General features: G+C 41.1%; 2 protein-coding genes across 2 annotated transcripts; one reads left to right on the top strand and one right to left on the bottom strand.

Moving 5' to 3' along the window:
- Positions 1–1,305: 1,305 nt before the first annotated feature.
- LOC131456400 (amyloid beta A4 precursor protein-binding family B member 1-interacting protein-like) lies at positions 1,306–12,824 on the bottom strand. Its single transcript, XM_058624694.1, has 13 exons — positions 12,754–12,824; positions 8,959–9,018; positions 7,507–7,594; positions 7,035–7,231; positions 6,854–6,925; positions 5,967–6,126; positions 5,693–5,814; positions 5,538–5,612; positions 5,294–5,437; positions 3,676–3,786; positions 2,848–2,946; positions 2,626–2,710; positions 1,306–2,151 (listed from the first exon to the last, which is right to left on the bottom strand). The coding sequence occupies exons 1-13, from the start codon at positions 12,772–12,774 to the stop codon at positions 1,988–1,990; spliced, it is 1,398 nt and encodes a 465-aa protein (XP_058480677.1). The 5' UTR covers positions 12,775–12,824; the 3' UTR covers positions 1,306–1,987.
- Positions 12,825–14,832: 2,008 nt separating this feature from the next.
- On the top strand, positions 14,833–20,386 carry si:ch211-252f13.5 (uncharacterized). Its single transcript, XM_058644975.1, has 6 exons — positions 14,833–15,765; positions 16,117–16,322; positions 16,463–16,624; positions 16,935–17,087; positions 17,223–17,289; positions 17,611–20,386. The coding sequence occupies exons 1-6, from the start codon at positions 15,099–15,101 to the stop codon at positions 19,179–19,181; spliced, it is 2,826 nt and encodes a 941-aa protein (XP_058500958.1). The 5' UTR covers positions 14,833–15,098; the 3' UTR covers positions 19,182–20,386.
- Positions 20,387–20,843: the final 457 nt, after the last annotated feature.

The following is a 20,843-nucleotide window of genomic DNA, read 5'->3' as shown; positions in this document are numbered from 1 at the left end:
CATCAACAAGTGCATTAGGACACGACTGAATGGTCCATGTTGTCGATTTCCCAATCACAAGATGAAAGCAACCTGGAGTTGTGTAATTACTATGCTCTGTGTCGGTGGGGAGGGTGAAGTGAGTGTACAGAATGAAAAAGAAGTGTGTGTGTGGGGTTTTGTTTTTTTTTTTTCTCGTGTGGTGGAGTTCCTTTCTGTTCTCTAATGGTAACACAACATGTATATAAAGTGTAATGTGAGAAGCTGCCAGTACAAAACATGTGTCAGTGTGTGTCTCCCGTGAGTTGCCATCAGCGTCAGTGGAGGTGGTGCCAAGATATAGTATATTTTTTATTTTAACTCGACTATTCCTTTTATTCGTCACCCAGTGCCATCTTAATCTAGTCAAAGTGGCTGTGTATAGACTTTTTACTTTACCGCTGTATCATTTCAATCATCAGCATTATGTTTCGGTGATGCTGTCCAGCTACTGTAGCAGAGCTCCGCGGTGTTTCTCACTTCAAAAATAAATGTGAAAGCTGGGGGTGGGGGCGGGGACTAACCTGTTTTGGTTTGACTTTTTAAAATGTCGTTTTCCATTGTGTTGGAATAGCTGCACTGATTCGTTATCAGACAACTGTGATGATGACTTTTTAGGAGGTTTTTTTTGTGATTGCAAAGGCAACAGTCGCTGTCAGAGAAAGTGTCAACTAACCAACTCTTTACATTTGCTGTCGTTTCTGCCAGTGGTTGATGATGTGGTGCTTCACAATCGGTGCTCAATAACCATAACCGCCAACCCGGACCACCTCAACACAACTCTGCATCGTATTGTAAAGATTTCAGTGTCCTTATCTCGCTCCACAATCTCAACATTCTCCGTCTACAATCACATCTCTGCTGTTGTTAACGTTGGCGACTGTAGTCTCTCGTTTCTCACGAATGACATGTTAACCTGCAGTAAAAGGAATGGAATCTTTTCTTCTTCTTCTTCATTTTTTTTTTCTATGCTACTACTTTTGCAAAAATACAAATGCCTGCTCTTACAAAGTGATTGTTGTGAAGTGTCATTGAAGCTAACGCCCATCTTCCGAACACTGCCTATGTTTGTAACAAGTCACAGAATCGGCGTCATCATTTGTGCGTGAGTCCAAGACATGAACTTTTATTCTGAAATGGACGTACAGGAAACATTTCCAGGGTTCTACACAGATTAGAAAAGACGGCCAACTCCACAGTATTCATTGAGCCAACCGTGCATCAAAGTGTTCACACGTCATGACAGTGAATGGTTTGCCACTACATCCCATCGTTGATTGTATTTTTTCCATCATATGAGGTCATTTTTTTTTGTTTTGGTGAGAAAACTTTTTCTACTTAAATGTATTTCTAGCGTTGCATTCGACTCGTTCTTACGTCTGAGACTGCTGAGGAAGGTCTGTTGGCAGTTTGTATGTACAAGGGTTTATTTATACTTCTTTCATAGAGAAACGAGACAACCACTGATGTGCAGAACTTTGTAATGTTTACCATGTAACGTCTTGCATTTCAGGGCATCACAGGTCAAGGCGCCTTTATTTGATGTGTGTTTTCTTATGAGCAAAAGTGGGCAAAAAAATAACTAAAAAACAACAAGCTCAGTAACTTCAATGTTCATGTGAACAAAATTCAATCTTTGTCTTCTCAATTTGTACATAGGATGTGTTCATTTAAATTTATGTACAGTCTTTTTGTAATAAACAGCTGAAACAACAAACAGAACTGACTTTTTTTTTCTTATTGTGCTTGGAAATAAACATACGAACATACAAAGCACAAATAAATATAATTAAATAACCAAAAATGTTGTTAGTTTTTGTATCAGGCATGGTAACACTTGTGTACGATTACATGTTTGTCCATTTCAGATTGCTCATTATTGGTTTTTATCCAGAATAATAAGCAGTGGGGATTAAATCTAGGACATCTGAAGTTTTAAAACAGAGACAGAAAAAGGTGAGGATGTGCTTTATATAGGTGTGTAGCCAGGAGGAGGAGGAGGAGGAGGAGGAGGAGGAGGAAGAGGAATGAAGGTAGGTGGTGACTCTGGAGGATAGTCTATAACATCTGTGTCTGTAGATGATGATGCTGCTGGTTGTAAACTGATCCCAGTTCTGTGGCTTTTAGGTTTGTCTGTAACGAATCATGGTCAAGGTTAAAGGTCATTTATATAAACACATGACAACATAGAATAAAACATACAATGTCGTAAAAACAACAAATTCTGAAGAGATAAGTATGACACAAAAGTATATACTTGCGCCTTGATTAAATATGATCCAATTGAGCCGTTTTAAAGCAGGTAAAATAAATAAAACTATATATATATATATATATATATATATATATATATATATATATAAACTTTTTAAAAGATTTAATAGAGCCCAAATGTTGTGACAATAATTATCTTTTTCTTTTTTTTCATAAAGAATATAATACATCGTTATGCAGGAGCAAAAATCTGTCATTCTCCAGCACACTTGGAAGGGAAGGGTGAGGTGAGGGATATTCAACATGCAATTTCACCAATAGATGTATCTTTGATTATCTAACATTATCTAACTAAATAGTACTGCCCTTATACTAACCCTGTGGGTAATTTACCTGTGTGTCCTGCAAAGTGGACATCTTGCTGAGTGGACACTCTCTTCTCTGCGGCTCGGTAGTTCTTATACAGATCCGTCCCATACTGAAAAAAGAGGACACACGTCTGTTAAACTCAGTCCGTCGTGACTTTGGATCACACAGTCTTTTTTTATTTACCCAATTTCCTGCTCACACACATTGGTGTGTGTGTGTGTGACTGTTATTGGTGTTAAATCTGACCTTGGCTATTCGGATGGAGTTGACCCACAGCAACAGTGTGCGTTCACTGTCACAACACAGGAACTTGATGTAAGGAGACTCTTTCTGGATACAGGGATGCTGGGGGGGGGGAAGGGCAAAGACAAAAGTGCATATTGGTGTGGTCTATTCTCAATTTCTAAAATTAGACCACCCCATGCTATGCTTTAAGATGGGGGTTCTAATATAAACATGTGTTATAACCCGTCTTCAGGGTTATATATTCACAGCCTGATGTAATTATTATGCTACGTACTCAGTTTGTGTTTTTCATGTACACACATAAGCCAGAAGAGGGCACACTATGCAAACTGGTGGTTGCAGCAACCAGCGCCAGTTTGAAGCAACAAGAACATCAGTATAACTGCTGAAACTGAACTTCTTACAGTTCTGTGAAGGGCTGAAGCATAATATGATGCCTAACCTGCAGTAACAAAATAACTGCATCGTCATTTAAACGCCTACTTTGATTGGTTTCATCTATTCCATTCCATTCCAAAGACTGACCAAAGCCACGTAGGAAATCTAAGGCTGCTTTTATGCTCGTCTATGATATCTTTAGAATCAAATGAAGTGTATAAACTGCTCACTCTCCCACACCAAAGTCCATAGAGAAAACCGACATGTTTAGCTCGCAGGGACACAGTCGCTGCTGGTCTAGTAGCAGTGATTGAACAACTCCTGTGTGCCATGATGCAAAATTGATGCTTTTCTCTATGGCCTTTGGTGCAGAGAGTGAGCACTTTACAAAATGACACATGAGTAACGCTTTATTGAAATATCTATATGGAGAATGTATATTTATATCACCTTAAGCAGGAAGCAGAAGTTGGTGGGAGCTCTGTATATCTGTTTGTAGTTGTTTGTGGCGTAGACGCTGACTTTATCAAAACGGACAAAACAGGCAAGATCACTGGAAGACTGGAACAGAAACACACCACATCCCGACATTAACACACTGTGACATGGTCAAATGTGGAACTAAACGCTGTAATATGATAATAATATAATAAGTCACGGTGATATGTCTGAACTGCACGCGTTAACAGCACAGCTCCTCTTGGATGCTTTACAAAAAACAAATCCACTTACTGCCATTGCAGCGAAATCAACACATGTTTGTCCATATTTGTCCAATTGGATTTTTTTTGGTTATTTCCAAAAGCGAGTGTTGAATGAATCTTTGCAGAAGGGAGAACATTTTTGGTTTTTATCTGAGAAGCTCTTCAGACATTCCTGCCATTTTAGATTTTAAGCAGAAACACAGTACATTTACACATTAAACCACACTGACAATAATGTTTTTGACTGGAGATAAAGTGGACCACAGAGGATGACTAAGCTTTACCTAGTTCTTTTTTCTCGTTCAGGTGCTTCCTCTTTCCAATACATCTCTGATCTTTGTGTCTCTGCTGTGAAAAACATGTGGATGAATTTCTGAGTCTTCAATAATCTTAGCTCATGTTTTTTATTTTTCTGTATCAAACTAACTATCTAACTATCCTTTCTTAGGGTTAGGGTTAGGGTTACCTCCCACTGCTCAGATGGCCTCAGATGATTCCTGTGGCTCTTATGTTTGCGACTTGCACATCTGCCTCACACTATTTCCCCTCCGTCTCCCCCCGTTAGCCTAGTTAGTGTTGTTTTTGTGCTGAGTCTTGGCTCAGACTCAATGACAGAAGGATATGTTTCTCTTTAGGTGACAATTCACACTGTCCATCTTCATTCCTACCCTTCCTACTCTTTCTCTTGCATTTCTGGTTCATCAACACTGGATCATAGCGTTTCCACAGAGCATGGAAAGTGATAACAAGACATTTAGGAACTGAAATAAGCCTAATAGCAGTATTGTATAAAAGTACCTAAAAGGGACATTTGAGTAAAATAGTATCTGGTAAAAGTATCAGACCAGAAAATGACTTTAGTAGAAGTTGAAGCCACCTTTTATAATATCACTTAGGTAAAAGTCTTGTTAGGATTGAGCCATGGTGACTCAGTGGTCGGCCCGAGTTGTCTTTCAACTGGAAGGTTGTGCGTTCAATTCCTGGCTCTGCTAGTCTATGTGTGTCCTCAAGCAAGACACTTGAACCCCATGTTGAAGCGTGTGAATGGGTAAAAACTGTCAAACTAGACAAGCTCTATATAAACACAGACCATAATACCAACTCTTCTTCTTCTTCTGAGTTCATTTGGTAGTAATGAGTAACAAAGATAGTTAGAGGAAATGTAGTAGAAATGTAATAACCAATAAAGCACAGATACGTGAATTTTGTACTTTGTTACATTGCAGCACTGCCATCTATTTTAACCGGCTGTTAAAATGTATTGTTTTAGACAATAAACAAGGCATTTGTGACAAAGTCAGAGCTAACATTTTCTTTGAGATATATACTGTAAACATATATATATATATATATATGTATCATACCTTAGTTTTTCCCTTTGGTACATAGTAAATACCAGAGGCCCTGAGTGTGAAGTATCGAGGTTTCCAAACCTTCTTCCCGTCTTCCTTCAAGAACATCGTTCCCTCAAGATCAGGAACTAACACAGTAGAACCCTCAAAATGCTCCTGTAGGGAAATGAAAGTTTCCTTAATTTGTGAAAAGACAAATGTCTCACGTCGCTTTACAAACTTATAAAACCCAACATGTGAGGTATGCATAACTAACCTTGAGCAGGAGTTGTTTGGCTTGCTCATTAAATTGACTCACAACTGTCCTCTTCTCCTCCCACATGTAAAATAACTGGGGGGGTAGAACAGCTTGGTTCAGTCACAACTTCAGCGCGGAGACACTTCACGCACAGCTCTGTGTTTCCGTCTCACCTGTGGCTCTGTGAACATCACGTACTTCTGAGGCCTTGACACGAAATAAATCTTGTTTGGGCTGTGGCGAGTCCACGCAGACAGCAGCTCCACTAAACTTTCATGGTCCTCGAAGCATCTGTCTGAAAACAGGAGACGTCAGGCAAACAACAGCCCGAACGTGGGCCATCAATCTTCAGCCCCCCCGGAGCACGTGTTCAACAGCGTCTGCTGCTCCTGTGGACAAACGCCAGCTTGCACAGACGCAGATGATTACATATTACACTCATCTCACCTATCTGCAGCTCGGGATTGGCCTCACACAGACTCCAGTCGACGTTGCGGTCACAGTGTGTCTTTTCAAACAGTTTGTCCAGAACCTCTCGCACCGTTTCTCTCTCGTCCACCATGAGAGTCTTGGAGCTGCCATCACCCATCATCACCTTCACTATCAACTAAGCAGGGTTTAGAGAGTAAGAGGAATATTTACTGTGTCATTCTGTGCCATAGGAAAGACCTACACCTCTGTTTTATACAACAAGTGTTATTATGTTATTAATGTGTCTGGTTGGGAACATTGATTGTAAACACATGTCTAGTGTAAGTCTGGGCCATTATTTCACCCGCTTCTTCAGAAGCTCAGTCATTTTAAAGGTCAAGTGTGTTGTCAGCATTAATATGTCTATATGTGTATTAACTTTCTATTTAAAATTGTTGTGGTTTTCATTGTCCACACGGTTGGTGTAGTGGTGAGCACTCTTGCCTTTGCAGCAAGAAGACCCAGGTCCGTGACACAGTCAGAACAAGGGCCTATCTGCATGGAGTTTGCATGTTCTCGTGTGTGAGTGAGTTTCAGCTGAGATTGGCACAGCCCCCCCGCGACCCTCATGTGGAGGATAAAGCGGTAGAAGATGGATGGATGGTTGGTTTTCATTGCCTTCTGAATCAGCCTTTTAGAAGTACTTTAGACAAGTGCTTTGCTTTTCTGGAGGCTGCGGTCTTGTGCCGCGATATTTCTACAGCAGACAAACACTCTATATGAAGGTCACAAGTGTTCCCTGATGTGCTTGGCAAAAGGAGGGGCGATCGGGGGAGGTCCTTAACATTAGATAGTAATTCTTACACGCCAGACCTTAAACTGTGAAACTGCGTGATGAAGACACTACGACATGTTGAATTTACCTTCCTCACTTTAGCTTCTTTCAGCTTTTCCAGAGCCAATTTAATTTTCTCTGCCTTTGTTTGAGGTTCACGCTGGAAATGTGAGAAAGTACCATTTTATTACATCTTCATTAAACGTGAGGTTTTTTCTTCTTCTTATTATTATTATTATTATTACTACAACAGGCTGATTTGAGCTTACCCTATGTGGCACTGCTGATATCTCCGCAGTATTTGGTGAAGCAGCCACTGCAGGCTGAGTTGTGGCAGGTGGTGCAGTTTGGTTTTCTGTGAAGCTGCTGTTCTGCTGATAAGTGGGAAGATCTTGCGGGGCTACGTTTGATGCCAGGTCAGCCACCAGGGCATCCAGGTCGTGGTCCTCCAGTTCATTAAGAGACTCTGTATGGAATTAAAAACCAAAGAATGTAACCTGCCACATTCTTCTTTTAAGAACAGCAGGATGTTTCTCCATTTTTATTGAGGTTGACATGACTTTCTGGCACAAGAAATAACTCTCTTTTTACTTTCAGGGTAGTGTGACTGACGGTTCAGGGTAAGTCTCCATAAAAAATAACAAAAAAGGACATTATTATTAGCTGAGATATGAGTGACTATAGGACAATAGAGGTGGGAAATAACATAATAACAATAGATACTTTCTTCATTGCACTCACCATTCAGGTCTGTGAAGCTGACAGAGAAGGTGTTTTGTCTTTGTGAATCAGGATCCACGTCCGGTGAATCCACTGGTGGTGATAAACTCTGCAGGACAGGATTTCATCATCTCGTGGTGCACTGTTTTACTCAAACTAATACATATAAAAGATGATCTTATTATAGCATTCTATTGAACTTGCTGGGCCTAATTCTGGCACCATTAAGTGCATGTATACGGTGATAAAAGTCACCCCACAGGAACATGAGCTGTGTCTAGGCTTCAAATCATGTAAAATTCAGCAACAGTATTCGCTCTGAAACACTGGGAATGTGTCCACACACTAAGCTTTGTCTTCTGGCTTCAAGGCAGCAAAGCAGAGAGAATGGAACCAATCAAGGCAATAAGCAGAACAACTGGAAATCCTTTTGTTTCTTGGATTCTCAGAGGAACCCTTAATTAAAACTCTTTTCTTTTCCAGCTCTGGTGATTGTCTGTGGACTGGTGTTTGTCACTGTGAGGATGCATTGTCCACGTGACATATAGAGCCTGATGGAATGTTTACAATTGATCCCATTCTCACATCCGCGCTCATTCCTGCGTACGTGGAGACAGTCGTAAAATGGCAGTAGAGGAAGAGGACTCACGCCTCAGACTGAGGTTGCATCAGTGAGAAATACGTCGTGTTTTTCTCGGCAGTTATTTGATGAGCAGCTTATGTGCAGCTTATGGGAATCTCCAGGGTTGCCTACAGTTTGATCCAGATGTGTCGACTTCACATCTCATTGTCGCCTCACATTCTTGGTTTTGGAGTTAACATACAATGTGATTGGTCCCGTTCACTTCCTGTTCCTACTTCAAAAACAACAGACGACAACGTTCTGCTCACTCATCTTCATCATCTTTTGACAAAGAATGGTCAGTTACACTGAGACGCACGATGACAATAAAACATTATTTTGTACATGGCTCTGTATTCTTCAGTTGTTGTAACTTTTGGCATCTGACTTTTCATAGTGGCATCATGGAAACTTTAACAGTCTAAACTGATCAGTAATCTGTTGTTCCATTATGCTGAACATTTGGGCGGTCAGCAGGGCCGTTTCTAGCTTTGTAGGGGGCCCGATGCAAGATGGGGGCCCCTAGTTTGCCAAACTATGAGAGGGAACATTTTTTTTTACTTTGAGTTTTCAAAGCAACTCTGTTTCGCCATTAATATAATACTAAAGGGAATAATGGGTAGCTGTCATTGCAGCATTTATATCCTACATTTTTTTTTAAGGGATTTAATAAACTCATGACACAGCGACTGATAAAGATTCTCCTCAGATGAGGCTGAACATGCAGCTTTGGGGCCCCCTGGTGGCTTGGCGACACTAGGCATTTGCATAATCCGCATATAGCAGCTATGTTTATCAGAGTGGACATGACAGCTCAGTTAGTAAAAAAAAAAAAAAAAATATGGACTCACCAGGCTGAGATGGTCAATCTCACCGAGCAACTGACTGAACATGGCGTCTATGTCCTCCATCTGAAAGCAGCACAAGGAATGTTGTTTTCAGCAGAAGTGCAGGGAGTGAAGACAACGCTCAGCACAACTTTGCTGTGCAGAAACACGTCAGTATCGGGAAATGAAAACATGGGCACATTGTCACTTCAGTTAAATTCAGTTCCTACAAGCTGATTTAACTTTTTCAGGCAGCGTTGAGTAAAAACATCACACTCAATGATCCACTGGGTGAACTCTTGGACTCTTGCACGTTTGGAAACGTCAGTAAAAATAGTCAAACCATATGCAGAGACTGTTCTTTGCGCCTCAACCAAAAACACAGTCATTTTCCATGTTTTTCGAAGCCTTGACTGTGTTTTTAACACTGGAAAATGATATCCCGTCAGTGATCCTACTTAAGTGATACTTTGGCTGTCAAATGAGACCAGTCTTGTAATTTAGGATCCACTCGTTTCATTTCACCATTGAGAAAGAATTTGACCTAAGATGCAACGTTACAAAGCAAAGTTTACTTTCTTGAGAGTATGTGACTCGCCTCATCACCTGTAGTGAGAGGTAACGTTCTCCAAATCAGTGATTAATCATTTGGTGAAGCTTCATTTTGATTTTTGTGAAACAATCATTTTGCGTGTGGGTCTTTTCCATATGTAGGCGGCAGCTTGCCAGCTTTAGGGTCAAAAATACACCTCGCATGTGGAGCAGCTTAAAAAGCAAACTGAAGAATGAGCTCTCTGTCTCTTGCCAACTCCTCTCGTCTGTTTCTGTGTGCAAGCGTTCAATAACAATCCTGTAAAAATTAGCTATATTCAGCATGCATGGAAACTAGAAACATCACCCAACACATACAAAAGTATTATTGGCAACTTGATTCTGGTCTGCATGTTTATCACTTGACATATCTGAAGTTTTTGTCATGCACACAGTGGAAAAACACACTGCAAGCCCACTACAATGACTATAAAACTAATCATCATTAATGAGCAGTTTCCCAATCTTTATACATAAATACACACAAACACATGTAGGTTCTCTGTTAGCACAACACAGGCATAATTAAACTGATATATTCCTGCCACCCAGGCTGTGTTTGTTTCGTGTACTAACAACGTTTTGCTCTGCTGTTGATTATAATTCATTAAATCACATTTTGTTCTTTTTTTTTTTATTACATTTTGTTATGTTGCGAAGAGCAATACTGTAATTCATTAATCATGCTCCATTCACATATTGTAGTCTTTATTTTCCCTTCTGAGGATAATGAGAGAAACCCTGTGACCCATACAATAAAAAATCCCTTGTTTATTCCCCTTTTTTTAAATCTGCATTTTTGGAACTTGGATGGCATCGAGGGAAAAAAAGTTCTGAACACAACACTGACATTTTTATCACAGTTTAAATAACTTGTTAGGAAACAGATGCTTATTTTTACGTCCAAGAGACATTAAGGAATTTAAGTATTGATTAAAAACGTGTGCTTGGCAACTTGGTTGATCCAGTATTCTCTCTCAATTTTGTCCCACTCCTGAGGTAAATATCCACCTGCTAAAAATATCTTTATTCTCCCTGGTTTGCGCATGCGCAGTGACCTAAGTGTCAGGAAAAAGTCAGATGTCATCTGATTGGCTGCCTTGTATATCAATCAAGTGACGGGATGGATGACAGGCTGACGTCTATTTTTTTAATATTATTAATGTTACTTTTTACAATACTTTACGATCGATGTACTGAGCACCCCTGCTCCAGTCTCTTAAGAAGTGTGGATTAAAACCCTACCACCAACAGTAACATTATGGGTAGTAATGCTACACAAATTAGGATTTTTTTTTTCTTTGAGAGTGGCTGGCAGCACTGGAGTTAAACAGACCCAAGGTCCCAGGTAAACAACCAAAGTATACACAAACTCAAAACATTACTTCATACCCTCCCCACTACCAAATGGCAAGGTGGCTTCTTATACTCCTCCTAGCTCCGCCCTAATTGGACTAGACCATTGCGAAGGTAAAAGTAGGTCAACTCCAACAGACAAAAACAAATCAATCACCTTAATCCTGGAACAAAGAAAATATACTTTCGCAAATGTAAAATTACACTAGGAAAATAAACATAAACTGTTCAGGCGAACCATGATTTGAATGTGTGTGTGTGTGATTTACTACACACACACACACACACACACACACACACACTCCCCTCTCATTAGCCTCACTCTGAGGTCAGCTAACCATCCACAGGTGGCTTCACTGAACCTAATCACTCCAGGGAGCGTGGAGGAGAAAACCTTTTCACACTCTTTCAGAAGAACTAGCAACCATGGACAACATGTTTACTGACTTAAATATCATGTGACTCATTTTTTAAAATAGAATAACATACACACTATTGTCTGTTTGGACTTTAAAAGAATAAAGTGTTTAGGCATTTGTGCATTGGCTATTACATATTCATGGTCCATGCCTGCACCTCTTCCAGCCTGGGTTAACTAAAGATATCTGAGATAGATTAAATATAAATATTTAAGAGGTAAAACATGAGCGAGTCTGCGTTTGCTGTGTTAACTTAAGCAAGCTGCAGCTGGAAAAGCACCACGTATATTTTCTCACCGTAATATTTAAGACGTTAGTGTCTCTGTTTTGCTCTGAACAACTTCTCCACGCACAAACACACACATTCAGCCTAATGTATAAATACACGGACAGTTTGACCTACATTACACACTGGCCGCCAGCACCGCTCGCTCTCATTCTGTGTTTACGCCCAACAGTAAACAGGCCGTCCATTAAACTGTAACAAGGTGAAAGGGGAAGAGTGAAGACGATGGTGGAGGCTAAGTATTGTTTCCATATGAAAGTGGAATTTGTGGATCCAGAAACTGAACTTTAACTTTGTGGCCTCTCAGGACTTCTGTCTCCCATATGTGTGTGTGTGTCAGTCCTAACTTCTGTTTCTCATAATACATATGTGTGTTTTTTTTAAAAAAAAAAAAAAAAAAAAAAACTTGTCAGTGATAAAATATAATAATAATGTTAAATAAAAACATTTAACCACATTTGTTTAGAAAATCTATGTTCTCATCAGGCGAGTTAGATTGTCTCTCACTGTGGTGTCACACATCACACACATGGACTGTTGGAGAGTGCAAAAAAACCCCAACAATTTATTGAGACTTATATACTGTACATAAAAGTAACCAGAGAGCATTTCCTGGCGACAATAAACCAACATGTTTTCTTCCCCTCTTGTGGTCGGGAGCTTCTTAGTGTCTTTCTAATCAGTCGCACAGCTGTTTACAGGCTTCTGCTGGAGGACATGCGTTTGTCCTAAACAGAGCTGATGTGACGCCGCAAGTATTTAACTCTTAAAAGAACAAACCGAGATTCTTTATTTTATTTTTGTTATTTGTTGCAAACATAGTATTTAGTATATGTAGTATACAACAAGAGTATTAGGGCCACATGTTATAAAAAAAAAATTAAAGAACTAAAAAAAACCAGCATCAACTCAACAAAATTCTTAGATTAAAAACCAATTAGATTAAAGTCTGAATTCTGAGATTAAAGTCTGAATTCTGAGATTAAAGTCTGAATTCTGAGATTAAAGTCTGAATTTTGAGAAAAAAAGTCATAATTCTGAGATTAAAGTCAGAATTCTGTGAAAAAAGTCTGAATTATGGAAAAAAAGTCTAATATTATGACTTTAATCTCAGAATTCATACTCTCAGTTAAAGAAAAATACTATGATTCAAATTAGTTTTCTTACCGTTTCTCTGATTTCACACATAGGAGCATCACAAGGTGTCGGTAAGTGCTAAAACACTCAGAGGTCAGTCTACAAGTAACTACTATCGTGCAGCATGTCTGTGCATATATTAGCTCAACTTCCTGTCAAATTAGAGAAGTAGACTGAAATGTTTCAGGGGTTTTTTGAACGTAGTACTTTTCTAATTGTGATACATGTACATGCATGCATTTGGTTCTCTGGCTCGTCACATCACACAGTCTTGCACCATCAGAGTGGAGTCAGACAGGTGTTTTCAGTTATTCTGTCTGATCAGGCCTCTCCTCAGTGCAGCATGACCGATAAACATGTCTCACTCCTCCATTTATAGTGTACAATTTACAGTAAACAACCTGCAACCAATTTCAACATTTAAACAAATGCTGCTAATTAAACTGAGGACATTTGATCATTTGATCATATGATGCACTGCTGTACTCAATTGTTTCCCTCCTGTTTTGTTGTTTTGGTCCATTTGAGCTGATACAGATGCTCACTGCGCTGTCTGCTCATATTATAAGAGTAATCCAAACACAGAGAGATGTTGCTCTTTGCTTTTTCTGCAAACCATGGGAAATGTTCCATTTGTACAAACCCCCACGTTGCCTCTCAAGCGTTGTGAAATCTGCAGATTCAACAGAATCAAATATGTGAATATAACATTCTCACCTAGAGGAGGAGGAGGAGGAGAAGTTGCGGTCATGTGGAAAAACAGGATAAGACGTTTGAGAGCAACGTCGAACGATATGTTGGACCAATAAGGACAAAGTGGCTCATTTCTCAGTTCCACATTCAGTCACAAGCCTCACAGATGCATGAAATAACATGTAGACGTGCAGAGTGATTATTTTATGTCTTATATGTGGAGCTTTTAATTGTCATGTTGTTGAAAGGCACTATATAATTAAAACAACCTCATTACAAGACGTTGTTACAAGATTAGGTTTGATTAAATTATAGATAATAAAGATAAGGTAAGGTTAGGTTAGATTAGGTTAAATGTTCAATTAGATAAGGTTAGATTAGGTTCAATGTCCAATTAGATAATTGTAAGGTTGGGTTAAATGTTCAATTAGATAATTGTAAGGTTAAGTTAGGTTAGATAAGGTTAGGTTAGATGCTCAAGTAGATAATTGTAAGGTTAAGTTAGGTTACGTTATGTTTGGTTAAATGTTAAATTAAACTTTTGAAATTGTTAATTAGTCTGTCCAGTCTGTGCATCTGTTAATCCGTAACTGTCGAGCAGGTCACTTCATACTAAATCCTTCAATATAGGTTTAGGATTAGAACTAGGTTAAGGGTTAGACATTTAGTTCTAATGGTAAAGGTTGGTGTTCGGGACTGGGGAATGCATTATTAGTGAGTGTCCTCTCTAAGAATGCTGTACAAGAATGGCTGTTTGTGTGTAAACTCTCTCTATCTTAAGATATCCAAACACTGCAAATAATATGTTCATCAGTGACAGGGTTTCTGAATGATTAATAACAAACTACTGCTGAGAGGTTAGGGATTTATTTGTGTCCCCGAGTGTTTGTGTGTTTGCTTGTATGAGATGAAGGAGAAGGGGGAAAACATTTAAGTGTTGGTAATGTGGGGTAAAGCTTTAATCGAAGCCATGTGGGATCACAGAAGGGAGATGAGAGCAGCAGTTAACTTTTATAAAGTTTACATTTAACAGGATTTGGCTTCAACTTTCAGATATTAAAGAGTTGTGAGTGTGTTAAAACTACCACTGCACTAAAATCCTACCGAGAAAGTCACAGCTTTGATGTCACAAGCAAAGATTTCAACTCTGATTCTGTCATAAAAAGGGGTGAAACTCCAGAAAGAATGCACAATTTTGAAAATGTGAAACCCTAAAAAGAATCTCCACTGGGCCACGTGGAGCTTGCATTAGTTGATTATGAGTGACCTATTGAAGTGTGAGCATAGACATCACAACAGAATAGTCCAAATATCTACCAGAAGCACAACTTCTGTAGGAATGGAGTGACTCCACAGAGTGGTATGTCCGGTCGGGAAAGCGACGGGTTAATTTAAGACTAGGAGAAAAACCTGTTGCCAATTAGGACCAGTGAGCGCCACATGTAGGCTGTAGACGGAGCTGTCTCCAGAAGGGGCAAAGGGGGCAGAAACCGCAGTGCACGCAATGGAGACGAACTGAATATCTTAACAATCATTTCTTCAAGTTAATTTGTCATTTACATTAGTAATTCGAGTTTTTTCGTCTTAGTGACATGATCAAGTGAGATCTTTAGGATTATTGCGCAAAAAGACCACACTTCTCACGTGGTCTCGTTCCATTTTTTACCTTTCAGCGTTGCAACATGGCAAGCATTACTACTTTGTTTTTATTCTGTCTGACATCCATACTCGGAACAGGCACTGTTTCTGAGATCTGCCGCGGGACGCACTGTTTCTCTGGACAGGACTGGAGCAGACCGTGCGTCGGAGCGCACTGCCAGCTGGGGCGCACAGATCCAGCAGCTCAAGCTCGAAGAAAGATCCATCACTCTGCACAATCCGCACAGGGACAAGTCTACCCGAGCTACCAACGGGATGCTCATTACATTCATCACCAAGCTCAGAGCGCACCGTTAGCGCCGTACATCATCCACCCACCACAGACAGACTTTGCGCAACAAGCGGGTGCAGATGGAACCAGGAGGACGAACCCCAGGACCATCACGGCGGAGGTGTTTCATCCAGGCTGCGCTGGAGGAAGCTGCCCGACTACTGTTTCTCATCGCCAAACGAACGATGACAGTGCAACGCGGGAGTGCAAAGGGATTGGATGTAAACTGCCCCTGCGGATGCGCCAGACACCCAGCAAGCCTTGTGTCGGGAACGGTTGCGGTTCTTACGGAGACGACGGGAGAGAGAGCTCTTCACCGGTGCACGTGACCGACAGAGCCGCTCAGTTTTTGGATGAGCTTCCAGACTTTGGGTCGGAACGAGGCGCATGGATACAACTGGCATGTGACGTGAAACCAGGTGAGAATCACTACCAGAGTCATTAGAGATGATGGTACATAACAATTTAGTTGAACTGATAATGATTAATTAATACATTAATAATAATAAGCCAATTATTAATTACTTAGTGCCTACTAATCAAATGCCAGAGTAAGTAATATGTACTAACTAACTAATATTAACTAATGATTTGGTACTTAAATAATGATCAACTAGTCATTTGGTATTAAATGGTTAACAATTAACCGACCATTAACTTCTTTACTGTGTTACCAAAGAGATTCATCTTATTCCAACTGCAACATCTGCAGTTGGAAACAGGAAAAGCCCTGTAAAAGTTGTGTTAAAAGTGTTCTTTCATCTCTAAAGGAAACAATGAGCTTCCCTCAGAAGACGCTCTGGTGCTGCAGCTGCAGCTGTCAAAGAGCCAGGACAAGCTGGTTGAGGCCCTCAGGGGCCAACAGGACGAAGTTAAGGAGCTGCAGAGGCTCCTGGGTGAGCAGCAGGGGACGCTGGTCAACCAGCAGAGAGAGATCCTGGATCAACAGAGGAGGATGTTCGAACAGATGGAGCAAGTAAGGCTGCGGAGGATAGGGGAGATGTTCATGTGGTTTTGGAGATGAAGTCATTGTAATTCGCCCCACGTAAACAAGTCATTTTTGTCAGATATGTCAGCTTTTTCCACAGATTTCTTCACTCTACCTCCTACACTCAGGTGAAAGCCCAGTACAGCATGATGATGGACAGCATGAAACAAACATCTTTCCAGAACCTCCAGGGAGACGTGGACAGTCACACGGAAACTCTGAGTGGGCAGGTTCGAGCACAGCAGGCCCTCTCTTTACACAAGGTGGACATGGACGCCAGTGTGATGGAGGTGAGGAATCAGTCAGCTTGATACCAGATTAAAAGTTTATAAGGTTAGTTTCATAAATGATCAATATGTCTGTTAATAACAAGTGCTATGTATATATATGCAAAAATACTGCTTAAGCATGTCTAAGTTCTTTTTGACCCAATGTTAACAGTTAATTCAGGTTTTCACAAAACCTGAAAAACCTTTAAGTTTTGTCTTGTTCCATCAGTGGATTGGACAAGTAAACCAGATCCCAGATATGTGATATCTGGTTAGCTACTGCATAGTGTAATAATTTGTTATACATGGATCTGGTTGATACCATTAACAGGTGGGTCCCTCTGTGATGGCGTGTGGCACCTGCAGTCCTGAGGAGTACTGTGGCTTCAGCAGCGGTCGTCCTCGCTGTGAGAGGTGCACCGTCTGTCCTGCCGGCTTCTTCCTGGTCGCTCAGTGTTCAGTCCATGCAGACAGAATCTGCCAGGTTAGTGCTGTTGTCTTTTTTACAGAAAGAAAGACAAAAAGCATAAGCTAAAGCATAAAGCTAAAAGATGCTGTAGTGTTCCAATGACTCAAGTATCAAATTTTTTTATGACAGCTGCTTTATTTGTCTTTACAGGACAGAGACGAGTGTCTTGAAATTGCTAATCTGTGTGGAGATCAACAGAAATGTCTCAACACACCAGGTGAAATCCACAGGACTATGTAAACGTTGTAAAAGTTATTTTTCTTTACATTTGGTGTAAGAGTGGATGGTTATTTGTCTCTGTGGCCCTGTGATGGATTGGCACCCTATATCAGCTGAGATTGGCACAGCACCCCTCGTGACAAGGGGTGACTGGATGGGTATCACTTTATTTTGATAGTGTACTGTCAACAATGTACCAGCAAAATAAAGTGATACCGAACATTCTATTATTTTTCCCTTTACTCCTCCCAGCCTGTTCCTGTCAGACATTGAAGAAGACTTGTAGTTTTACGAATGTGTTTGTCCTCTGCTGTCACAGGTGGATTCAGGTGCCAGGGCATGACAGCGCGAGATGCCAGCTCAGGAATGTGTGGCCATGACTACTTCTTCCACTCGGACATGGACGAGTGCCAGGCCTGTACTGAGTGTGACAGTGAATCTGTAACATCCTCCTGTAGCTTCACCACAGACACCATCTGCTCAGGCCCTGCTGTTGATGACGGTGCGCTCTCTCTGTCCTGGGCTGGAGATGTGAGTCTAACGGGGCCAAAGGGCAAGGATCTGGCACATGCCTTCCACGGTGTGCAGCTTCGTATCCAAGGAAAAGGTGATGTAGGTGTAGTGTCGCCTGAGGACGGGCGTCTGGTGCTCAGGCAGCATGGTCTGGTCTGGCTGGATGAGAATCTGTCAGTGAGTCACGGCTGCCGCAGCTTTATCCAGGTGTGTCTGCGTATGAATAACACTGATGGTTCTGGTCTTGACCTCAGCGGTGTTAGAGTGGAGCAGCGGGATGGAAGGTCACTCCAGAGCGTCAGCATCAGTGGGGTAGCAGAGGTCGCTCCAGGTAATGCAATCTCCCTGTTCCTCCGGAGTGCCAGCCAACACTGTAACCAAAGCAGAGAGGGTCTGGAGCTGTACGACTCTATAGCAACTCCGTTCAACCTCCTGTGGCTCTCCCATGACACTGGGGCTGTTGCCATGACAGCGCAGGCAATGGTGTCCGCACACTACCACACAAACTATCGCCCAGTCTTCCGCACTACCTCCACCTCGGACGCTTATGTAGTGGGGTTGACTCATGATGGTCGTGGTATCCGTTTTGCTGAAAGCGGTACAGTTCGTTTTGTCTTCCAACAGGCTTTGTACTCCATGGGCCAGGCCTGTGTGAGCGAAGGATTCCAGCTGCTGGCATACATCAGTCGCAATGGAACGGGCTCGGAGCTGTGCCGCACCTTCAAACCAGGCGTTCACTACCGGGACACGTCCATTTCTCTATCTGGAGCAGCTAAAGTTGATCCTGGAGACACACTGGCCTTTGAGATCCTCTCGCCCGCACAGTGCAACGTCCGTTTCTTTGGTGATGAGACAGGCATTAGCACCCTCAGTTTGGTCTGGGTCCCCATTGCCATTTCTTCCTCTTTGTCTGCCTCTGTTGCTAACACTGGCCTTCCTTCGGGAGCTGTTCGGAACAAGCCACTCTTTTTCCGCCAGACCAGCCCTCAGGTGTCACAGATGGGGCTGCTAGGGAAGGGACCCACAGAACAGAGACGGGATTTTGTCTTCCGGGAGAGTGGTACAGCCAGTGTGGCTCTGGATCTTAAACTAATCCACTCCTGCAACTTGGTTAAGGTGACTCTGCTTATGCGAAGTGATCCAGAGGAGTCAAGACGAGGCAGGGAGGCAGTCACAGCTCGGCCCACCCCTGTGGCCCAGCAGGTAGATGGTCAGATGGCAGAGGGAAGCCAGTGGGCGAGTGTGAGCCTGCGAGCGTCCTTCCAGGTTCATAATGGCACAGTAGTGTTCTTCACACTGGACTGTGTTCGTGGACGAGTCAACCAAATCAGTCATCAGACAGGAAGTGAGATATCAGTCCTTTGGGTGGCAGCGTGATGAAAGAAAGACATAATGTTGATATGTTGTTTATTTTATTCTTTGGTTCAATCAAGCAGATATTTAAGCCACTTACATGATGAACATGTTTCACTGGTTTGTCTTTAAAACAATCTCACAACATTTTCGAAAAATGGGTCCACAGTTATTTGTTTGTTTTGAATTGTTTTTACACTGCTCACATTTCTGTGTTAAGCTACAATTAGCAGCTGGTTGGCTTAGCTAGGCAAAAGGACTACAAACAGAAGAAATCACAACTAAACTCTCTCTGTACATTACAAAATATGCCCCCAAAACACAAGACCCTTCAATTTGATCCATTTCTTATGTGGAAAAAACAACACCTAAAATCAGTATGTTTTTATTGTTGTTTTCATCAGGTTTTGCTTGAAAGTGTGACTCTGTGTCTCATTGAGATCAATAGTAAGAAAGGTTAAACAATTGTTTTATGTCGGGTTGGCTATTTTCCTTAGCTAACAGTATTTCTGCTAAGCTAAGCTAACTGTTGGCTTACTATCATACGTTCTCACGTCATGTAAATAAGTTTTTTAAGCTGGTTAATTTTGTAGTGAATAGACCAGAACAAATTTTACTTTTTAAAAACAGTTTTCTTAAAAACCTCAAATATATATTTGTTTACCTTAATTTAAAAATGTAGCATTAGCACATAAACTCATGGTATTTATATAATAGAAGTATTAGTCATGGGTTCTACAGAAGTTTAAATACTCAATAGCACAATATGAAACACAGTTTTGATTTCTCTCATGCAGATTTCTTCTGTTCAGGAGCTCCATATGTCGTATTTGTCTGTGTTTTATTTAAGTAATTCAGTTAGCCTGTTGACGCCAAAGGACCTTCAGATCATTCTCAGTGTGACTATAGCATTTTCTGCTGTCACCAAAAGCGGTTCGCTGGTGCTGTTTTCAGTCTTCAGTGTTCTTTAAGTGCATGTGTTTCATGTTAGCCGCCATTTTCTAATGTGAATATCTACTGCATGCCTGGTTTAATGACCACGTTCTGCGTATTATGAAGAGAGTCATGTGTTTCACTGAGGCTATCGCTAGCATTAAACTGTCCTGGAGAGACATGACATTTTAACTATTAACACATTAGGATATGGTTACTGTTTACTCTGACTAATCTGTATCAAAGTGTATATTTTACATTTTAGAGTAAATCAAATAAAAACGCATTTGTTCTTACCAGATTTTTGCTGCCTCTAAGGACTCAGCTTGTTGTCAGTTTAAGCATCACTGACTTTGGGGAAGAGATGTTTACTTGACAACAGTCTTTGATGACTTTTGGTCCGAGAAACACCGTGAGAAGCCCATTGAACTACGTGTTTGAATGTGCATGATGGCTGCATTAAACATCTTGTCTCCAATTACTACATCGGCTATTCAAATTCTGTGTATTTCAGTCCTTGTCTTGAGGACCCACTGCCCTGCATGTTTTAGTTGTTGCCCTGCTCCAACACACCTGGTGGTCAGCTCGTCATTAAGCTCTGCAGAAGCCTGATAACGACCTATTTATTTGAATCAGGTGTGTTGGAGCAGAGAAAAACATGCAGGGCAGTGGATTCACAGGACCAGGGCTGAGAAACACTGTGTGAGGCAGTGTATGAGCAATATGAAGATGTTAGCTATTAAAAGCCCAGTG

The sequence above is a fragment of the Solea solea genome, chromosome 1, assembly GCF_958295425.1.
Source record: "Solea solea chromosome 1, fSolSol10.1, whole genome shotgun sequence".
NCBI lineage: Eukaryota > Metazoa > Chordata > Actinopteri > Pleuronectiformes > Soleidae > Solea > Solea solea.
Note: the sequence above shows the minus strand (reverse complement) of the source record. Positions and strands in the feature narration are given on the sequence as shown.